General features: G+C 49.9%; 1 protein-coding gene and 1 long non-coding RNA gene across 2 annotated transcripts; both read right to left on the bottom strand.

Annotated features, from left to right (window-relative positions):
* Window positions 1-765: 765 nt before the first annotated feature.
* Window positions 766-5069, bottom strand: LOC131575160 (uncharacterized). Its single transcript, XR_009276720.1, has 3 exons — window positions 3620-5069; window positions 2908-3074; window positions 766-2514 (listed from the first exon to the last, which is right to left on the bottom strand). It is a non-coding gene; the product is annotated as an uncharacterized LOC131575160 (long non-coding RNA).
* Window positions 5070-5074: 5 nt separating this feature from the next.
* Window positions 5075-6465, bottom strand: ARC (activity regulated cytoskeleton associated protein). Its single transcript, XM_058830102.1, has one exon. The coding sequence runs from the start codon at window positions 6372-6374 to the stop codon at window positions 5160-5162; it is 1215 nt and encodes a 404-aa protein (XP_058686085.1). The 5' UTR covers window positions 6375-6465; the 3' UTR covers window positions 5075-5159.
* Between the last annotated feature and the right edge of the window lie 14189 nt (window positions 6466-20654).

The following is a 20654-nucleotide window of genomic DNA, read 5'->3' on the forward strand; positions in this document are numbered from 1 at the left end:
TTCCAGCTGACCCATCCAAGTGGATGATCCACATTGCCAGTTGCATCCCACCCTTCATCGGAGAAAGGCCAGGGATGGAGCAGGGAATGTGGCTAAATCCATCTGAATGCAAAGATTTTTCTGGAAAAGGATTTGCAGAGACAGACTCCTTTATCCCTAGGCTGAACACCTTTGGGGCCAGGTATCAATCTATTGCTAAAAACAAACATTTCGGTTTAAAACACCCTGAGCTCCTCTCCCTGTTGTGTTACCCGGATCCAGCCTGGTTAACCCCTGGTTTTAGAGGTAACGAACCCAAGGAATTGAGAATGCAACAGATAACAAATCCCAGCTCCTGGGTCTCTGCTGGGTGTGGGTGCTTCCCACTCACAAAGGCTCTCTGGCTGTCAAATAGAGCTGACTGAGGTTTAGTTTCTTTACCTTGTCCTGTCTTGCCTCAGCTCTTCTGTGAACTTCTCAGACATGGGTGGGAATGTGACTGTCCTCATTTCAAAGGTCCTTCTCTCTCAGCTGTACCCAACAAGATCCAAATCCCACAAAGGGCCACTTCTCCCAACCTCATGGGCTACATCTGACTCAGATTCAGGGTCTGAACAACTCAGTGCATTTCACTGTCATGTCAACCACGTGCTCTTGCTGAGAATAAAGATTTTCATAAGCCAGGTAACCCCAACAACCCCAAGTTTTCAGACGGCAGCAGATATTTGAGTCGCCCACGGACCAAGGAAGAAAGACCAGAAAACGAGGCAGGAAGCAATTGAAGCAGATATTTCAAAGTTTTATTGTATAAATCTACAAAAGGCTTTGCTACAATAGCAAATCGAGTGTAGCACTATTCTACTGACAGGCTCTAGTGGCTTGGTGTGATCTTGTAACTCCAACATGACACATGAGGAATAAACTGCCTGATCCAGTCAGATCCAGGGCAGGTGATGTCGGCTTACAAAGACCTTTTGGCTTCAACCCCTACAACCTGCAGCGACTCGACGTGTTTGCCTCTTGTACAAGGTCATTTGAATTAATAATATCTCTAGTAAAAATAAAAACTCTAAAGTAGTTTTCATCAGTAAATGTAAAATCGCCTAGGGAGGAAAAAATGCAGTGGCTGAAATCTGCTAAAGTTCCAGAGGTACAATACATCCACGCTTCTCATTCATCTGACTCTGCCCCAGGAAAATAAACTACCAGTCCTTCCTGGAGAGGCTGGTAATAAAAACCAGGGTGCTACAAGTAAAGCTCCAATTTGCTGGGAGCAACAATTGAAATCAAATCAGTCCAGGAGATTCAGTTCTGCACACTCCAAAAAGCCAGCTGAAAATGTAAAAACCTCAGGACCAAATGACCAAGTAGCACAGACAGGCTAATTCCCTAAAAAAGCAGGAAAAATAAAATGCCTATTGAGGCAGTCTAGTCCCTTGGAAGAGACTCTGGAAATTAAGCACCTCAAAATCAAATGTCATTTAGACCTTAAGATGATACCCGGGAATCTGCCTTTACATGGTTTTATGGAATTTTCCAGTCCTGAACATTTTTGCTGAGCCTTGTTGGAATGTACCTTAAGTCCCTCTGGCTTAATTCAAATGCAACAAAACACCACAGAATTTAAATAATGTGGATTTTTTTTGCTCAACACACACACACCCCCACACTGACACACACACACACACACACACAGGACAGTTGGCTCTGGAAGAGAGAGGAACCAACTGGACCTCTTCGGCTGAGAGATGAACCAAAACTGTCTTGTCCAGCTCATTTGAGCTCTTTTTGGGCTCCCTGGGTCTGAATGGAAGCAGTCACTCCAAAGCCAGCACAAGAACCCCAGTTCTTGCAGTAACTCTGGCCCATGCAGACCCAGAGAGCTCCTGCTGTCTCACAAGGCTCCTTGCTGGCAAGACAGCTGGCCCAGATGTGCAGGCTCCAACAGTTCAGACAAGCATCTGGAGCGTGGGATGCTTCTCCAAACTCCGGGAGCCCTTTGAGGTTTGGAACTGATACCCGCATGAAATGAAGCTACCCTCGACTCAGGAGAGGTGAGTTACAGCATGGCCAGCGGGGAGGGTTCGTAGCCAAGGCAGGATCAGCCCCCTGGCAAAGTTAATCAGGAAAGTTTTTTTTCACTGAGGATCACAATCTAGTGAAGATTTCTTTAGGTGAGTCCAGCGGCCCCAGATCGCACAGGTGCGGAATCCTCTCCACAGACAGTCACAGCACAAGCCCAGCATCCCTGCTGTCCCCAAAGCCTGGACTCGGTTCTTCTCTTCTGGCCTCTCTTTCAATTCTCAGCACTTTCTTCTGTGCTTGGAGTACCTGGACCAGCTCAGGCTTTTCTTTGTCCTGTTGGAAGCAGCTTCCTTGTTTCATTCTGGCTCTCAGCACCTTGAACATGGCATTGCACTGCATGGGAGGCTCTTTGGTGCATGATTTGCCCTCTGTCTTCCTGCAGCACTTTCTTCTTCCTTGGGAAAGCTCTTGGACACAGAGAAGGAATCTCAGCAACAGCATCAGGGATTGCTGGAAAAGGGAAAAAAAAAAATGCACCAACTCTGATTAGATTTTTGAAGTGGGGAGTAAGGGATAATTCTCAGGAGTTGGGATTAAATGTTGCTGTGCCTGCAGCCCCGAGGACCCACCAGGTGTTGGGGTTTAAGGATTTGCCCATGGTCCAGCCAAGGGAAAGCCAAGATGTGCAGTCCCTGGAGCATCAATTATTGTGGCAGGTGCTTGGGTTCTGACACCAAGCAGCTGAAATCCCACCTCTCTGGCCATGCCAGGCTGCTGCAGCCCCTGAGACTGAGGTCCCAAGACCAGCACAGGCGTTTTTTGCACCTTTGTCTGTTCAACATCTCAGGTCAGGGCACTGGGGAGATTAAGGAAGGCCCACAGGGTAATACAGGATGTAATTACCTGTGCCAGTCTTTCCTTCAGATGGTGGGTCTGGCATCTGGTGGCTGAGGGTCCTGAGAGCAGGTGTGATGTTGGGACCTTTGTTTTGCAGCTTTTTCTGTGGCTTTCCTCCCAAGTGCTGCATGCTGCAAAGTGATTCCTTCTCAGAGGAGGATCTGAGTGAGTCACTGTAAGCAAGAGGAGACAAAGCTTGTAATACACGGCCAGCTCATCCTCAGCAGTGACTCCCACTCCCCCGTCACTCAGCCCGGGTCATTAGTGAGAAATGCTCCTTTCTCTGCACACTGAGCTGTTGACAAACTGGGAACAAGTGAGAGGAGAGCTCCCACCATTCCTGAGACCAGCTCCCAGCAAGGATGCAGAGCAGACCTGCAGCTCCTTTGGGTTGTGCATTGACCTGGGTTGTGCTGCCTCAGGTGGGGACTCAAACCCAGAGCTTCTCCATGAAGGACAAGGCAGGTCTTGGGGCTGGACTAATTAATTCCCACTCTTTTCCCATATTAATCAGAAGGTGCAGGATACTGCCCTCTTTGGGAACTTTCCCCACTCCTGCAGGGAAAATCCCTTTGGATGGCTCTCCCTTCCCCTTTCTCCCAACCCCAGTGCTTCATATCCCATTTCAGCAGAGCTTTTATCCCAGGGCATGTTTTCTGCTGGACATCCCATAGGACCAGTTTAGCTGTGAGGAGAGAATGCCAGAGAGCTGCCTTACCTTCAGCCTCTTGGAAGGAGTCACAGCAAAGGCCTTCAGAGCCACCAGCGCCACACGTCACCGCTGTGGCAGTGCCAGGAACATCCCAGGGTCACTCCTGCTGCTGCATCCCTGCTGTTTATTTGGTCTGGTGGTGGATGCAGATGATGCCAAAGATGTGTCCAGCCTCAGGAAGCTTTGGAGAGCCAGACTTCAGGAATGTCTTTCTTCTCTCAGTCCTAACATCAAACACTGGCCAAAGGTAAGCGCTGAGCATTTCCTGCTGCAAAAGTCACAAAGTCCAAGTCCATCTCCATCTGTGGCGAAGATGTTGCAGGAATTTCTCTGTGAGCAGACAGCACTCTGTCCTCAGGTGCTCCAGGCCAGGGGTGCCAGGGTTTCCAAGAGCATTTGGAGTCTGTCTGTGTGAGCAGAAACTCATTGCAGCGATGCACAGGTTAAAACTGTGCTGGGGCACACAGATCCTCTCTTCACTTCTTTTGGCTTTTACATGGCAAAAGCTCCTGTTGTCTCCACACATCAGCATGGACTCGATTTGCTGCTCTGGGGATATTTTGCTCTGAATTTAGGGTGTGTTTGTTTGTTTCATTCAAAGAATTAGGATTTATTTCCCTTCCCTCCCCCCAGTCTCTCTAAAAAGAGCTCTGGTGTCTCCTCTCTCTACCTTGAACGCCCTCTCTTCTCTGAAAGGAAGGAGACTGCTCCTTCAATAAATGAGCTCAGAATTTAATTAGAAAATTTGTTTCCTGCTGAATGCACAGGATAATGTGCAGAGAAAGGATGAAATTTGCCTCTGCACTGCAGTGGCCTGGAATCTGAGTGAGCAGAAACTAAGACAGGAAGTAAACCAGTAAGAGCCTCTTGAAAAGAAACACATTAAAGCAGGTATTAGGTGCAGTGAAATGAAAACCACAGAAAGTAATCCTGATTCTTAAAGCTTTCAGCTCCTGAAGTAATAGGATTTTTTTTCTTCTTAAAACAAAAAATAATCCAAAAAATTACTTTAATCCTTTGGAGCAAGTAAGAGCAGGAGGTTGCCAAGTGAACAGAAACCCAGAGGTTAATCAAAAACAGGCAAGGGTCAAAAGAAAGCTGTCACCTCAGGACAGGGCCACCCTCCAGAGGAGGGAGGAGAGAAGGAAAAAGAGAGATCCAGATGGGTAGGAACCCTCCACCAACTGCTGCACTCCTATGAAGTCCTTGAGAGCTGCCACTGCCGAGCGGCCGCTTCACAAGTTGGGAATTGTCTCTAGTTTCTTGTCAGGGAATTCTCATAAAATTGGCTGTTCCCCACAGTGGTGCCAGCAGGGTCCCCAGCACCACTGCACGGCACGGCCTGGGAGAGGGGGACAACCCCATCCCGAGGCGCCTCTGCCCCACCACCTCCCTCCCCCCAGGAGCAAAGCCAATCCCTCTGCTCTGGGCTGTTGGACTGAGCACCCCTCAGGTCTCGTCTCAGCCAGAACTTCCCTCCAAGGAGAAGCTTCCTAAATAAGCCCCCTTCTCCCTTCCACAGAACCCAGACCCCCCTCAGGGGAGCTCATATGACAGTGGCTGGGGGGCTGGGGGGCTCTGGTTGAGTCCCATTGCTCGGCACGGGGCTGGCGGTGGTTGAGGGGGGCACGGTCTCCACGGAGTCTCCTGGCTGAACCTCAGGGGTCCTCTGTGGGCTGGGCTCCTCAGAGTGCTCCATGTCGCCTTGGACTTCCTTCCCCCTCTGGATCAGCTGCTCTAAGGTCTTGGGCAGGGGGTAGCTCAGGAAACGCTTCAGTTTGGGCTGGAGGGTGCCTACCACGTACTGGATAATCTCCTCCTCATCTGCATCCACATAGAGGGTCTGGTACAGGTCTCTCTTGCGCCAAAGGAACTGATCCAGGGGCTCCCCCTCTTTCTGGGGCAAATCCAGCTCCCTTTTGATAGCATCCCTAGTCAGAGTTCCCTCGCTGTACTGCAGGAACTCCTTCTTGAACTCGACCCAGTTTTTGACGGAGTCCTGCTTGTACTCCCACCACTTTTTAGCTGGGCCGTTCATGTGATTTTGGATCTGAGACAGCCAATACTCCTCTGTTCCACCCACCTGCTTTAAGTATTCCTCCAAGTGGCTCAAGAACTCCCGGGGATCCTCGAACACCTGGGTCTCCACCGGGGAGGCTGGAGCGTCCTCCGACACGGAGACCCACTGGTAGGAATCGTGGCCCTGGGGGATGCTGGGCACCTCCCCGGGAGGAGGGGTCAGGGCATACATCTGGCTCATGTCCAGGGCATAATCATAAATCTCCCCCTCACTTGGCCTTATCTCTGGGCCTCCCACCCCGACGGACACCGTCTGCTTGCCCTGCTCCCCAGGGCAGTATTTGCCTCCCATGGACTCCAGGCGGTCAGCCCACTTTTCCAGGCGGAAAAAGACCTCCTTCCAAACATTCATCTCCCTCTTGACCCACCTCTCCAGGTGGGCAATGGTCTCCTGGCATCTGGCCAGGCAGGCCTTGATGGACTTCTTCCACCTCTGGTTTTCAGTTGGGACGTGGTCCTCTAAGTTATTCTCCAACTTCCCCACGGATTTCTGCAATCCCTTCAGCTCCCGCTCCACCTGCTTGGAGACCTCTGTCAGGAGGTGCCGGTGGGTCCTCCGGACATGCTCCAACATTTCTGCCCTGCACTTCCCTATCTGCAGGATCACATTGGGCTTGTTGGCAACTCCACGGTGCCCCTGGAAGGAGTGGACGCCCGCGCTGGTGACATTGTCCAGCTGCATGGCTCCGACCGTGCGAGTGGCAAACACGGAAAGAAGTGGGTTGTAAGCCCTGGCACTAGAGCTGGATCCCAAAAATCCCCACCACAACACTTCCTGAAAGACACACAGAGACTTCTAAACCCCCCTCCAAGGACTTTTGGACACAAACACAACCCAATCAGATATCACCGCAGAGCGAGCCGGTCGGTCCACGTGGATCCCAGAGAGAGTTGTAGGCAAATTTCTGCCGGTGCCAAGCTGGAAACGCCGGTCTCACGTGCTCAGGGGTGTCCCAGAGAGAACCAGGATCCTCCAGGAACAAGGAGAGGAGTTGGATAAGATGTCCAATCCCGCTGGGAAGCTGGAGCGCCGCAAAGTCCCCGCCGGAGAAAATCACACAGAGATGCACAAAGAAGCTGGAAGCTGCAGCAAAAATCCGGGTGATTTCTCCTCGGGCAAACTAGGTGAGTCAAAAACCGCTTTCACTGGGGATGCGAAGAGCTGCTTCTCTTCCCTGTCTGAACTGCCACTAGTCCAGGCTCCTCCATCTACTTATACTCCGCGCAGCTCAACATGTGGGTGGTGCCCAGCCTCCTCTCGCACTCTCAGCGCAGCGTTCATTGGAGGAAAAGCGAGGCCGGTGTCTGTGGCAACCCAGATTTTGGCAGCCTCCCCTCGCTCGCCACCCCCTCGCTCACGCCCCCAGACTCGACGCGAGAAGCGCTTGAAAGGTGCTGGAGACAGTTGGAGAGATGGATGAGTAATCGCACCTTCCGCCTCTCGGAGCGCAGGAAAAACACTTATTCCTTCCACAACTCTTTACTCAGCAAGGTCATCATTAACATGCGTCCCCTGGCAGGGCTCGGGGAGGGCGGGGTGGGGAGGAATCCGGTGTGTCAGACGCCCCCGCACACCCCCTGCACACACACACACACACACACACACACACACACACACACACACACACACACAGGGTGAGCTGATTCCTCATGCAGATTTTCCTGGGAATGGTGGTAAATCAGCAGCGAAAAAAAAAAAATAAAAAGAGGGAGAGAAGAGAAAGGGAAAGCAAAAAGGAGCGGGGGGGGAGCAGAGGGGGAAACACTCAAAGGAGCCACTTCAGCACAAATTGGAGAGCTCTGGACTTTCTCGGGCTTTGGTAGGTGGGAGTCATTCCCGCGGCTTAATTGCTCCAGACCAACCAATATTGGGAATATTGGGTGAGGGAGGGGGACGACATCCTGGTTTTTACACCGAATTAAATCCGCCCATCAAAAGCCTTTTCTGTACTTAGCTTTGAATCAGATGCTTAATCAGTGAGCCAACCCACCAGCGCAGATGAAGCTACATTTGTTCTTTGCTCTTGACAAGGCAGGAAAAGCCAACCATAAAAGGAGTCTCCGGGTCTTACATAAGCCAGAGATAAAGGATTCCCTAATCCGAGAGAGTTTCCCTGCCGGAACACCCTCAGAGAGGTGCTGAGGACATCTGGGCCTTCTCATCCCTTCCCAGTGCCAGTGGCCGGAGGCAGTGAGATGCTGATTCATTGGGATAATCTAAAAAGGGGGTTTGAGCCTTTTGGCAGTGGGGTGGGGGTGCCCTGCCTGTGCTCGGGCTGCTGGGCAGTGTGCCAGGGAGGTTTGGGATGGCTCTTCACCCCCAAAGCTCCTGGCTGGGTGTTTCCTGGTGGGAATTCAGCCATCCCAGAGGAACAAAAAGAGGAGGAGGCAGAGGGTCTTTCAGTGAAGGAGATCCCGATGAGCCCAGGCATTTGGTCACAGCAGGATCACAAACTGGTGGTGGTTAAGTTGAAGGGCATGAGGGGCAGGGGTCAGGATTCCCTTTTTTCCCATCAAATCCTTGCCAGAGGGCCCGTGTCTGCTCCCTAGCAGGTGGTGGTTCAGGGAACAAGAGGGTTATTTAGGGCAGCAGCAGCTGACCTGGAAGGGTTTGGTTTGGTTGAAGGGAGGGAGGGACAGTGAGCAGGAAGGGGACCAAACCCTGAGGGTGTAACACAGAATTCCTAATCCAGCAACCCCTCCCAATGCCACTTCTTCCCACATGACTGCCCTCTGCCTTGCTTACTTCTCCAATTTCACCCAGTTTTCCTAAGCACAAGATTTTGGGGTTGCTGTGTCCATGTTCAGAAAAAGTCCAACATCAATCACCTGAGGGCTTGGGACAGATCTGGAGCCTTTTATGCTGCGGTCTCAGCACCCCAGAATCTGCCTCAAACCTGCTCTGCCAGGAAGAGATGAGAGACTCTGCAACCTTTGTATCTCTGGATTGGTGCAAAGATATTCCCCAGAGAGCTTTCCAGGAGGCCCAGAAATGACCCATAGGATGGGGACAATGCAGGGTGGCATTAACTCTGCAAAATGACCTGTTTTCAGCCTCTCCTTGTCCCATCAAATGCCAGAGTCTGGGATGAAACCTGCTGAAGTCTGGCTCCTAAACCTGCTCTGATAAATGAGTCCCTTTCCAAGCCCTGCTGCCTCTCTTTGCTCCTCCCTTACTTTTGGCTGGGGAGGAATTCTGGATCTGAACGGCCTCATTTGACACTTGGCTCTTGTCTCAGCATCCCAGGATTATTAAGGATGAAAGGGACTAAGGAGGTTTCTAGCTCAACCTCCTACTCCAAGCTGAGTCAGCTGCTGGGTCAGCTGAGATGGTTTCAGATACTGAAAACCCCAGGGATGGTGACTGCTCAGAGGGAAAACCGTTTTTCCTTGTACCCAAAGTGAGTGTCCTGTTGGAATTTGGACCTGATGTCTCTTGTCCTCTCACCAGCCACCAGAAGATCCTGGTTCTATCTCCTTGATAACCTCCCCACGGGTACAGGGCACTGTTGTTAGGTTCCCCAAAGCCATCACTTCCCCAGTGTCCAATCCCACACCAGGCACCAGCTCTGACCATCCCACTAGCCTGAACCCATTCCCTATGATCAGTGTCTTAATTAAGAGGCTCAAACCCAATTGCAGCAACTAAATATGATCTAAAATGCTCTGACTAGAGGGGGATAATCACTTGCATGATCTCCTGGCTGTATTTCTGCCCCCACAATCCAGGATAATTTTTTGCTGCCAGGCATCATCCTCAGCCTGCTGAGCACTCCCAGGTCCAGTTCTCCCAGTCAGTTGCTGCCAGGGACTCTTTTTTCCCCCCAGAAATTCCAGAATTAGCCCTTGCTGAACATCACCACGTTTCTCTTGGCTCTTCCCTCCAGCTTTTCCAGGTCTCTGGGTTAATCACATTCAGCCTCCTTTCACAGAGCTCTCCCCCTAATCACTCTCCTCCTAATTCTGTGGAGGTGGTGGGGGAAGTGGGAGAAGCGAGGACGAATGGGGGTTTTCCTTCTGGACCTGCTGGGGAACGAGTTGCTGATTAAGACATGTGTGATAAGCATTTTCTTTGTATTTCTAATTAAAGCGAGGTGCGTGGGAAGAGGAGGAGGAGAGAGGGGAGCCGGAAGCCAAGGAAGGAGGGAAATGTGGAGTGAGGTGATGGAGAGAGGCAATTTGAGGCTGACAGGCAGATTCCAGGCACAGAGAGGCAGACAGTTAAGGAAGGACAGGATCCATGGATTGGGACAGCACGGGGAGGGGGCAGAAGTCCCCTGGGTGGCCACAGGATGGCCAAGATAAAAGAGGGGCAAGGAGAGTGGAAAGAAAGTACGAGGTGAGGATGAGGGAGAGCAGTTTGCTCCAAAAGAACTCAGCTGAAGCAAGGGAAGGAGAGAAAATAGCAAAAAGCCACATCTCATAGCTCAGCAGGGATGGTGTCAACGTGGGCTGTCTCCCTAGAGCTTCCTGGAGAGTTTTAAAGCACCGTAGGTTAGGATCAGATCCAGAAAAAATGAGGAGAGAGAAGGGGAAAAGCCAACAGACAAATTAAAGGCAGCAAAAGGAGCATGTGGCAGTGAGCAGCAGCTGAGTCTTCCCCTGAGGGGAGAGGGACCAGAATAAAGGGACACTGAGTCACTGGCACCTTCCCCAGCGCTGTCACTGCTTGCTGAGGACACGATGCTCCCAGAGCCTGGTGGCACTCACCCCTTGGCATCAGTTCAGGCTCTGGCCTCTCACTGCGCCTCGCCTTAGAGCAAATGTGTTTGGTTTGGGGTTTTTTTTGGGGTTGACAGGCCTTTTCCACCTCATCTGGATGAGTGTTCTGCGCAGAGGCACCTTATGGCAGGAGATGTCACTTCTCAGAGAGCAGCCTGAGCTTCGAGCCAGATGAACCTGCTGGGTGAGTGAGAAGGGGGAGATCCCGAGGGAAACTTGGGGAAGTTTCTGGTGCTGCTGATTTTGTGCTGCACATCCTCTGAAGAGCTCTGGCGGATGCTGAAGGGCCCTCCTGTGCTGCCAGGGTCCCTCCCCAGTTGTGCACTGAGATGTGCATTGTGTTCCTCCTCGGAATCGCTCCTGGAGGAGCCTGTCTTTCACCCAGGACTCTTTGAAGCACCTAAAATTAGAAGCCTGAAGCCATGTGGGCAATTCATCCCATATTCTTGCAGGAACTAATATCTTCTAGTGGTAAGCAAGGGATTTTCTGCATTATCCTATATTCCCTGTGCTAGAATTTTCCCTTTCCCTTCCGTAATTACTTCCTCTTTCTAGAAGAAGAAAGAAGAAAATAAGAAACCACATTTTGCTCCCCATCTGCCTCCACATCCTTTTAATCCCTATTGATTCTCCAATAGCTCACCAGACAAAGCTTCCCAGTCATTTGTTTGGTAGCAAAACCCTCGGAAGGAAATAAAATTAAAAAGAAACCAAGGTGTTGGGCTTTTAAACTCGCAAGGAGCGAATGGGGGGGGAAAAGAATAGCACATTTAATTTGCACCATACGTCTCTATTCATCCATCTCCAGCCCTGGAACACTTTATTGCACTGGAGCTGGCACTCACAACACAGAGTTTTGCATTCAAAACACGGCTCACACGTCAGTGGCTCTTTTGTTCCTGGCCACCCATCGTCCCCCAGGTCTGGGGCCCACACATCACTTACTGGGAGGGTGTGGAAGCAATTGGGAATGTGAGGGCATCCTGCTATCAGTATTGCCCCATAATGATGATTGTTATTAGTGCCGCTCCTTCTGCCAGCAGAATTCTCTCCGTATTCCTTTTCATCTGGAAAGCCCTACTTTGAGGGGAAGATAAAGTGCTTTGTTTTCCGACTAAAAATATCTCCTGTGTTTTGTAATTCTCCCCTCTCCTTACTTAATGAGATGTTTGTTATTTTGGTTTCCTTGCTGGGCAGAGGAAATGTTAATGAGTCCCTCCTTGTGCTGCTTTTTGCCTCCTCAAGCCTGCCTGAGGCTAAAGGAAGGAAGTCAAAGGAGGTATCAGCATTTTTCACACTCTGGCATTGGCTGTTATGACCCTCCCGAGGTCAACACAAATAGAAAGACATCTCCAAATGAACTTCATTTTCCTCCCCTGCACAGCCCTGACAAGCTGCAAAAACACATTTGTTGCCGTGTCAAAGGGCCTGGCTCACAAGTGGTTTGTGACATTTCTTCTGACACGTTTTACAGCTGAGTCTGGCCCACTTTGGGCCTCACACTTGACTCATTGTCCACCTGCCCCCCTTCAGGGTGTCCCTCTAAGTGTTCTAGTAAAATTTATGATTTAATGTTTTTTGTTTTGTTTTTTTTCAAACTCCTTCTCAGCAGCAAACACTGCAAATCACAGGTCTGCTAAAAAAAGGGAGAGAAAAGAGGGTGGGGTGGCTGTGAAGAGCAGCCCTGGTTCCTCTGCTGGTGTGGCTTGGCTGACAGAGTCCCACCAGCTCAGGAGAGCTCTGCTCCTCATCATCTGCCAGGATGATGTTCCCATGGAGATCTACGGATCATTTGTGGCCCATGGAGCCAGTCCACTCCTCCCCTGCATCCCATTTCAATCTGGGTTTCCCACTGACACCCCAGGGCCTGTGAGAGGAGTGGTGGTGGTGGAGCACAGACACACAGGGAAAATGGGGCACGGGCCTTGCATCAAATCCTTGTTGGTGGTGACTCCCCTGGTGACCAAGGGAAGCTGTGCAGGATTTTGGGCCGTAGCAGCTGCTCAGATGATGAGGAGTGAGTGGCTCAGGTTGCTCCAGACCTTTCCTGCTCCTGCCCATCCTGGCTGTTTCCGTGGGTGAATCCGTGTTAAGCCTCTCTCTCACTCTTCTCATCACTCACATGGGTGTTTCCTCCTGGACTAGAGCACGTGGGAAGGACTTCAGGGGTGGTGGGAGCCTCGTTTTCCATCAGTGAAGTCAGACTGGCTCATGGGAAGATTTCCATCTTCAGACTCCCTGCTATGGGCTGTGAGGATGATGGAGAAACGGGACTGTCCTGTGGCCACAAGAGAAAACCCTGCCTTGTGGTGGTGAACAGCCAGAGCCAATTCCATGGAGAATCCACCACAGCCCCTTTTCCACATCAAATTACGGAGTCCTACCTCTCCTGTGAGTGGCAGCACCTCTGTTTCCATGAGGGAATATGCCTGGGGAAGCTAAGGAATGCTCAGGGAAGGCTTTGCACGTGGTACTGCAGGTGTCCACCAAGATATCATCCAAACATTTTCTTCCCTGCCTGAACCACTGATGAGTTACTGCCTTGCTGAATGGATGGAGGGTTTTTCTTTCTTCAGGAACATCCAAGACTCCCAAGTTCTAAGTTCCAAGTTCCCAAGATCTAAGATCCCCAAGTTTTGTGAAGGTGACACAATCTCATCCCCTAAATGCTTTAATTTCCCTCAACTGGGCTGAAATCCCAACGCATTTCCAAACCTGTCCAGGATCTGGCCACAGAGGTGGCTTTGGACAACACCTCAGACAGGTTTAAAGTCATGTCCTGCCTAATTTGGCACCGGGGTTTCAACCCAAGCGTCCTCAGTGCTGGGAAATTCCTGAAAGTGAAGGGAAAAACCTCAGTGCTTTGTTATAGCTCATTTTGTGGGCATGGTTTGTGCCTGCCTCTGAATAAGGATGTGCGTCTGTCTCTTTGCATTGGGCTCCACTGGGGCATTCCAAGGTACACTTTGGGGCCACGGAGCCTTTCCATGATCACAGCAGGACATGGGGCTGGTCTTCCCAGCCCAATCCATGTCCCCAGAGCTCTGTCAGTTCTCAGCTCCCTGCTCTCACAGCCGTCATCACCGTGAAGACACAAACTAGGCCACTGCCCTCCTCTTTTTGGCAGTTCTATCACCAAGCTGTGGCTCAATTTACCTTTTTTCCCAAATTTCTGTATTGCTTCTCCTTCTAAGCTGTTCCCCGTATTTTTGTCCCCACCAAGCATTGCTGTTAACAAAGGATTTCCTCTAAGCATCCCTGCTAACCACAGCTGGAGTCAATGCAGAAATTGTGTCCCCCTATCCCAAGAAAACAGCAGAGCATCTGCCTCATGTGACAAAGGCTAAGAGCAGCAGGGGTGATGCGAGGTCACTTCTGGAATAAAGGGAGCCTCATTCAGCACATCCTCATCCCAGCCAAATTCTACCAGCTTTCCCATTTCCTTCATTTAAGTACCTGTAAATGAGATAATGGGTAATTAGTGCCAGCAGGGAAGCTTGAGGGAAACAGAAGAACATGAGAAACAAGCAGCAGACTGCGCTAATTTCTTCCTTCCAAATCTAGGAGGCCCCAAACGTCACTAAAAGCCTTATTAAAACAGGGGTAGGAGGAGCTGGGGAGTGAGTTGCTGTGGAAAGATTTTCAGGAGTTCCTTGCTCCAAAAAACCTCTCACAAGTCCTCAATACATCAGTACCCCAAAACTGAACCCAACTCTTTGGTGGTCTCAGGCTGGAGGTCATAAAACACTGGAAAAGTTTGGGTTGGAAGTGACCTTTGAAGGGTATCTTGTTCCAGCCTTTTCCATGGGCACCTTCCACTAGTCCTGGCTGCTCCAAGCCCCATCCAACCTGGCCTTGAACACTTCCAGGGACAGGATACCCACAGGATTAGAAGCAGAAATTTGGGACAGGAGAGATCCTGACACCAATCTCCCTTGCCTTGCCCACAAGGTCATGGGAATTTATTCCATCTCCTTTCTCCTCAGGCTGTCTCTCAAAAAGGCTGCTCCTGACTGGAAAAAAAAAGCTGCTGAGAAGGAAAATTTTAAAAAAGATCCTCATAGATGTGTTGAATCTTAGCAAGACCAAAATGGGGAGGGAATAATAAAAGAAAACAAGGAGAGGAAAAGGGGGAAAAAAAAAAAAATAAAAAAAAGAGAGAGAGAGAGAAAAGGAGGGGGGGAAGAAAAAAATGTAAAAAGGAAAATACGAAAAATAAAAAAAAAGGGAAAAAGAAAAATCTAACAATACAGTGACAGCGGGAGTTACTTGTGCCTGATTCCAGTGAAAGATCCCTAAGGATTGCAGAATTTTTGGTTCGTGTTCCTCAGCCATGAGGTGGGCCGGGATGATCCCGCTGTGGGGCAATCGGGATGGGATGGGCAGCGCTTCCCTGCGGCTGGGCTCCTGATCCCAACACGATGGGATCGAGCTCTCCATGGATCCCGGCAGGAATGCTGCAACAGAGAAAGGGAAGGATTCAGGGGGAGGGGGGAATGCAGGGTCGTTTGTCCAGCCCTGCCAACACTTCCCTGCCCATCGCTGCCCTCTCACACCTCCGCGCTGACCTTCCCGGAGGAGCCTCAGCCCCCGCAGCGGGGGAGGATGCGCTATCCTGGATTTCCCACGCCCGATTTGTTTTCCCAGCAGCCGGGAGGGGAGGGAGGGGAGGGCAGGGCGAAGCAGCAGCTCGGCGTTCATGGGTTCCTTGAGGAGAAGCCGAGGGTAGAGATCCATCCCTGCAGGTACCCGGAGAGCCATGAGCCATCCTGGGATGAGACACCGGGGTGGGCGGGATGCGGGGGAGAAGGGGGGAGTGGGAGCAGGGAGAGGGGCAGACAAAAGGGATGAGTGGTGTGTGTGTGTGTGTGTGCCGGGGGATCTGCCGCACGCTCCTGCCTTTCTTCCACCTGCCTGCCAGCAGGGAAGGGAGGCAGATGCCGGGCGAGCTTTCCAGGGGGTGAAAATGAGCCGCGGCAGCGCTCCCCGAGGCATTGCTAAAATTGGGATGCTGTGGGCATGGCTCCCCAAACGTGGTGCCTACTCTGGGGGGCTTAGAGCCAGGTTTAATCCTCTTTTGGAGATTCATCGGGGAGGGGGAGAGAGTCCTTGCAGTGCTTCTTTGCTCAGAGCCAGGAAGGCCCTCTGAATGGATCATAGAATCCTAGAATCCTAGGATTTGGGTTGGAATGGACGTAAAAGAGAACCCCATTCCAACCCCCTGCCATGGGCAGAGACACCTTCCTCTAGACCAGGCTGCCCAGAACAATGACTGGGGAGTTTGTGACAGAGAGGGAAACCCTAAGATTTGGAGGTTTTTGTGGCCTCCACAATGCAGACAGGCAGGTCCTTCCTTCCCATCCACTGCTGGTTCTCCAAAATCCTTCAACTCCCTCCCCAAGTCTTGTGAGGGTGACACAACCTTGGTCATGCAGGAAGTTTACTGAACATTAAATCTCTACCCAAAGCTCGAGCTTAAGTGGGGATGAGGAGGTGGAGGTTGTATCAAAATTGTATTTATCACTTAGAATCATAGAATTGTTGGAGAATTGTTGGAAAACATCTCCAAGATCACTGGCACAAGGTGTCCAGAGAATTTGTGGCTGCCCCACCCTTGGGAGTGTCCAAGGCCAGGTTGGACAGGGCTTGGAGCAGCCTGGGATAGTGGGAGGTGTCCCTGCCCATGGCAGGGGTGGAACTGGATGGGCTTTGAGGTCCCTCCCAACACAAACCAGTCCCTGATCATCAGTGATCAGATTCAAAGATCATCAAGTCCAGCCATGAACCCAGGACCACCACCATGTTCACCACTAAACCATGTCCTCAAATAATTAAAAATGAGTCTGGTTTTGTCCAAAATGGGTATGGGATATAATTCCCTCCCCAGGAATTTTGGGAAACCGTGTTCAGGGCGCATCTGTTTTAACTGGGACACAAATTGTGATTTCTTCACAGCTGAAGAGTTCTGATCCCCACATCAGCAATACCTAACTTCTGCAGGAGCTTTGCATTTTGGATAATAATAAACACCCATCAGACCAGATCAAGGTATCAACCTGTCTTAGATCTTGGAATACACCCCCCAGGCTGTGCATCTCAGATGTCACAGGAAACCCAACACCAGAGAATTGTTTAGGTGGAAAACACAGACCATGAAGTCCAACCATTAAACCAGCTCTGCCAACATCCCCAAGTGCCACATCTACAGATCTGCTAAACCTCTCCAGGGGTGGGGACTGCCACAGGCAGCCTGCTCCAACATCCATCTCCCTGATTGTGCACGTTTGGAATGCACAGAGATCCCACCAGGAGCCACCAGGGCTTGCTCTGACCCCAAAATGCCTCATCAGATCATCACCTAAGGCACAGAGGTCCAGACCAAGACGGGATCTGACCTCACCAGACCCAGACTGGCCACCCCTAGGAACACCTTATTTCCTTTCTCAGCCCCTAAAACAGAAGGTTTCCCCTCAGGCTGTTGGGTCTGGAGGAATTTGTGGTTTGCACTGAAGTCTTGTGGGTTTAGAGGAGACCCCTGAGGCTCAAAAAGCAATTACCCAAGAGCTTCCAGGTAGGGTCCTGCCTGGTCTCTGAAAGGACTCCCCCCTCTCCAATTTACGCACTGAATGACCAGCAGAGAACTTTTTTCCTCCTCTCCTCTCCCCAAGTACTTGTACAAGATTGCCTGTGACATTTAGAGCAGCTAAAATTATCTCAATTAAATATCTCCACTGGTTTCCCTTTGTTCTCTTTTCCTTTCTAGCTCTTTCCTTCCAGACAGCTGGAACATGCTCTTTAGACACTCTTTAAAGACAAAAGGAAAAATAAAAAAAACCCTCCCTGCCCCAAACACCCAACTAAAACTCACGTAGCTTCAGCTCAGCTTTATTTAGAAACACGGTTGACATTAATTTTGTGAATATTTTATGTTGCTCCAGGATTCCTCCATAGGAGACTGGAGAGTGGCCTCACCCTGCCCAATAAAGTCATTGCTTTGTGGTTTGCAGGTCTGGGGAAGAAAGGCTAAAGGGCTGTGAACTGTTTTTGGGGGGATATTTGGTACCATGAGATAAAAAACAGCAATTTCGGCCTCTGTGATGTCCCCCCTCTTCCCCACATGTTCGTGATAACAACACCTGGCCCTGCCGACTGACCTTTCCTCTTTACAAATTCCCTGCCAATCTGTTCTGGGAGAGAAAATTCCTTCCCAGGATGAAATTTGGCAGCTGCCTCATCCCTGTGCCTGAAGCATGAATCACCAGAGTTAAGTAACAAACCCATTTATACATCAAGACACAATCACTGTCCAAGCAATCATTCTGTGCTTTTCAATGTGAAGCCCATTATTTGTGGATTCTGTTTATATTAATCCTTCCCCCCCTCTTTTCTCCCATTATTTTTTTCCCTGTATCTTCTGGATGTTTTGCAAAACAATGGAAAACTTCAGAAGGAGTCTGGGATGCTAAACAGAAGCAGAAAATATTTCCCAGCCCCCAAGAATCTTTGTTTACTATTAATTTTAGGAGTTTCTGGGAAATCTCTCAGGGAACCTCACCAAAGAATGTTTGGCAAGAACAATTGGTTCTCTAATGAGGTTCTGGGCCACCTGGTTTGTGTATTAATATCTTATAAATATATTTACACACCCCTACACACTTTAAAGCACCTGTTATTTTTACAAATATTTTCTTGGTGTTGCTCTTCTGTCTTTTTAGCACCTATTTCACTCCTCTGGTCTGCTGACAGTTATTAAATAAGCGATTCCTGAATGTGTTTGGTTTATTCTGTTGAAAATGAAGTTTTGCTGGGTTGGAATAGCAGTGGGTGATCCATATTGGAAGGAAGATCTGGGGAAAGCACAGGCACTGAGAGCTTGTGGGGGCAGAGCAGGATCTGCCAGTGTTGTTAAGGCTGGGGAAAGCAGCAGCACTTGAGCTGAACTGCAGGATTGCAATATTCAGGAATTGGCACAGAATAAATTTAGGACAAGGCCTGTGTCTCTCAGTGCTTGCTCCAAGACCCTCAGGTGAGGTTTCTCCTGCTGCCTGGTCAGCTGTGTCCATGCTGGACACAACCACGGACATGGGCATTGCCCCCTCTTTTCCACACAGGGCTGAGGTGCCCTCATCAAGCTCAGAAAGTTCTTAAATACTTAAATTCTATGTCTGAAACTACAATTTGGTGAACGCAGACCTCTGCTTTTCCAAACTGGCTCTTCCACTCCGAGTGAAATGCATCCAGGAAGGCAGATTTAGATTGGATATGAGGAAAAAAATTCTTCCCTGGGAGGGTGGTGAGGCCCTGGCACAGGTTGTCCAGAGAAGCTGTGGCTGCTCCATCCCTGGAAGTGTCCAAGGCCAGGTTGGACAGGGCTTGGAACAACCTGGGATAGTGGAAGATCCGTGGCAGGGAGATGGGAATGAGATAATTTTTGATGTCCCTTCTAACCCAAACCATTTGAGGGTTCAAAGATCTCTCAGGTGTCTCTGTTTGAGAACATTCACTACAAAACACTAAAAGATTGGTTTTCTCAGAAAAGAGAGTTGTAAACTTGGGGAGAACTTGAATTCCAGCTCTGGGGTTTGTTCTCACTGAGTCTCCCTAGCAGTGAGTATGCAGCTATTTCACCACAGGGCAGATTGCAAATATTCACTCAGGCCCAGATGAGTTCTGCATTCCTCCACCCAAAGTCTGTGTTTCCAGCACTTCAGCACAGCAGAGCTGTTATTCATAGCCTGAATTCATAACTTTTTAAGAAAAAAAAATTAAAGAACCCTTAGTGCCATCCCCCCTGAATGATGCACCGGCAATCTCAGCATCTTTTAGACATCAGACAGGGAGAGGGAAGGGCTGTGTGACGAGCAGAGTTTGGCAGCTGGGCTTCATTAACTCTGCTTTTCCGAGCTGCATTTGTGGCTCCAGAATAACAGCGGTGTTATCCCAGGCCTCATCTTCCATCCCCTCACAGCGAGCACCCCCAGTTAATATCTCTTTCTTCCCCTAACATATTAAACTGCCATCAAAGAGGAGTTTTGCAAACATGGTTTGTTGCCTATTGGAGCCCTACATTTCAGAGGTGCTGCTGCTGCTGCTGCTGTTGTTGCATATTTTGTAAAATTTTATTTTCAAGCAGCCCATTTTTCCCTACTGGGCTCACTTGGGGGTCTGCTCAACCGGAGGGGAAAATGGAGCCGAGCAAACTTCCTGCTGAGAGACCTTTATAAACCTCAAGAAACCTTTCTCAGAAACAGGAGTTCCACGTTCTTAATGAGATCATTTTCATAAAAGTCTAGGGAAAGAGCAGAAAGAGAAAATAGTGACAGCAAAATAGAGATAATCGCTAAAAAATGATTTTCAAGCAAACCAGGAGCCCTCTTGGTGTAATGAGACAGAAAAATTTCCAGAAGCCTAAGGAATAACGTGTTTTTTATGACACATCAGAGCCGAGTCAGGGAGTGAAAAGCAATCACATCTCAACCCTGCTGCTGGGTGTCATTCCACTGGTGCAGAGCTGGGGAAAGAGTTGGGGAAATGGGGCAAAATCTCATCAGGGGCAGAGAGTTTGGTGCTAGGAGGTCTGCAGGAAAAAGTAACATGGGTGACAAATTTGATGTGCTGGGTTGGGTGGGGAAGGTCACCTCTCTGTGCCTCCTCCTGGGTGATGCCCTGACCCCAATTAAGAAAGAGTGAATTTCACAAGAGATGGTGAATCCAGACTGGAACACAAAGGCCAGCACAGCTCCAGACAGGGATAGGAAAGTTGAGATAATTTGGTGGTAACTCTGAGCAAATAATGGAATCACAGAATTGCTTGGAAATGGGTTGGAAAGGACCTTAAGGATCATCCAGTTCCAACCTTGCCAGTGGCAGGGACACCTTCCACTAGCCCAGGTTGATCCAAGCCCCATCTAACCTGGCCTTGGACACTTCCAGGGATCCAGGGGCAGCCACAGCTGCTCTGGGCACCCTGTGCCAGGGCCTCACCACCCTCACAGGAAGGATTTTTTTCTAATCTCTAATCTAAATCTTCTCTTCTTCATTTTAGAGCCATTCCCCCTTTTCCTGTCACTCCAAGCACTTGTAAATTGTCTCTCTCCATTTTTTGGTGGGCTCCCACCAGGTACTGGAGGGCCACAATTAGTTCACCCCAGAGTCTCTTCTGCAGGCTGAACATTCCAAATTCTCTCATTTTTTCCTCACAGCTGAGCTCCCCCATCCCTCTCATCATCTTGGTGCCTCC

This window comes from Poecile atricapillus, chromosome 2 (genome assembly GCF_030490865.1).
Source record: "Poecile atricapillus isolate bPoeAtr1 chromosome 2, bPoeAtr1.hap1, whole genome shotgun sequence".
NCBI lineage: Eukaryota > Metazoa > Chordata > Aves > Passeriformes > Paridae > Poecile > Poecile atricapillus.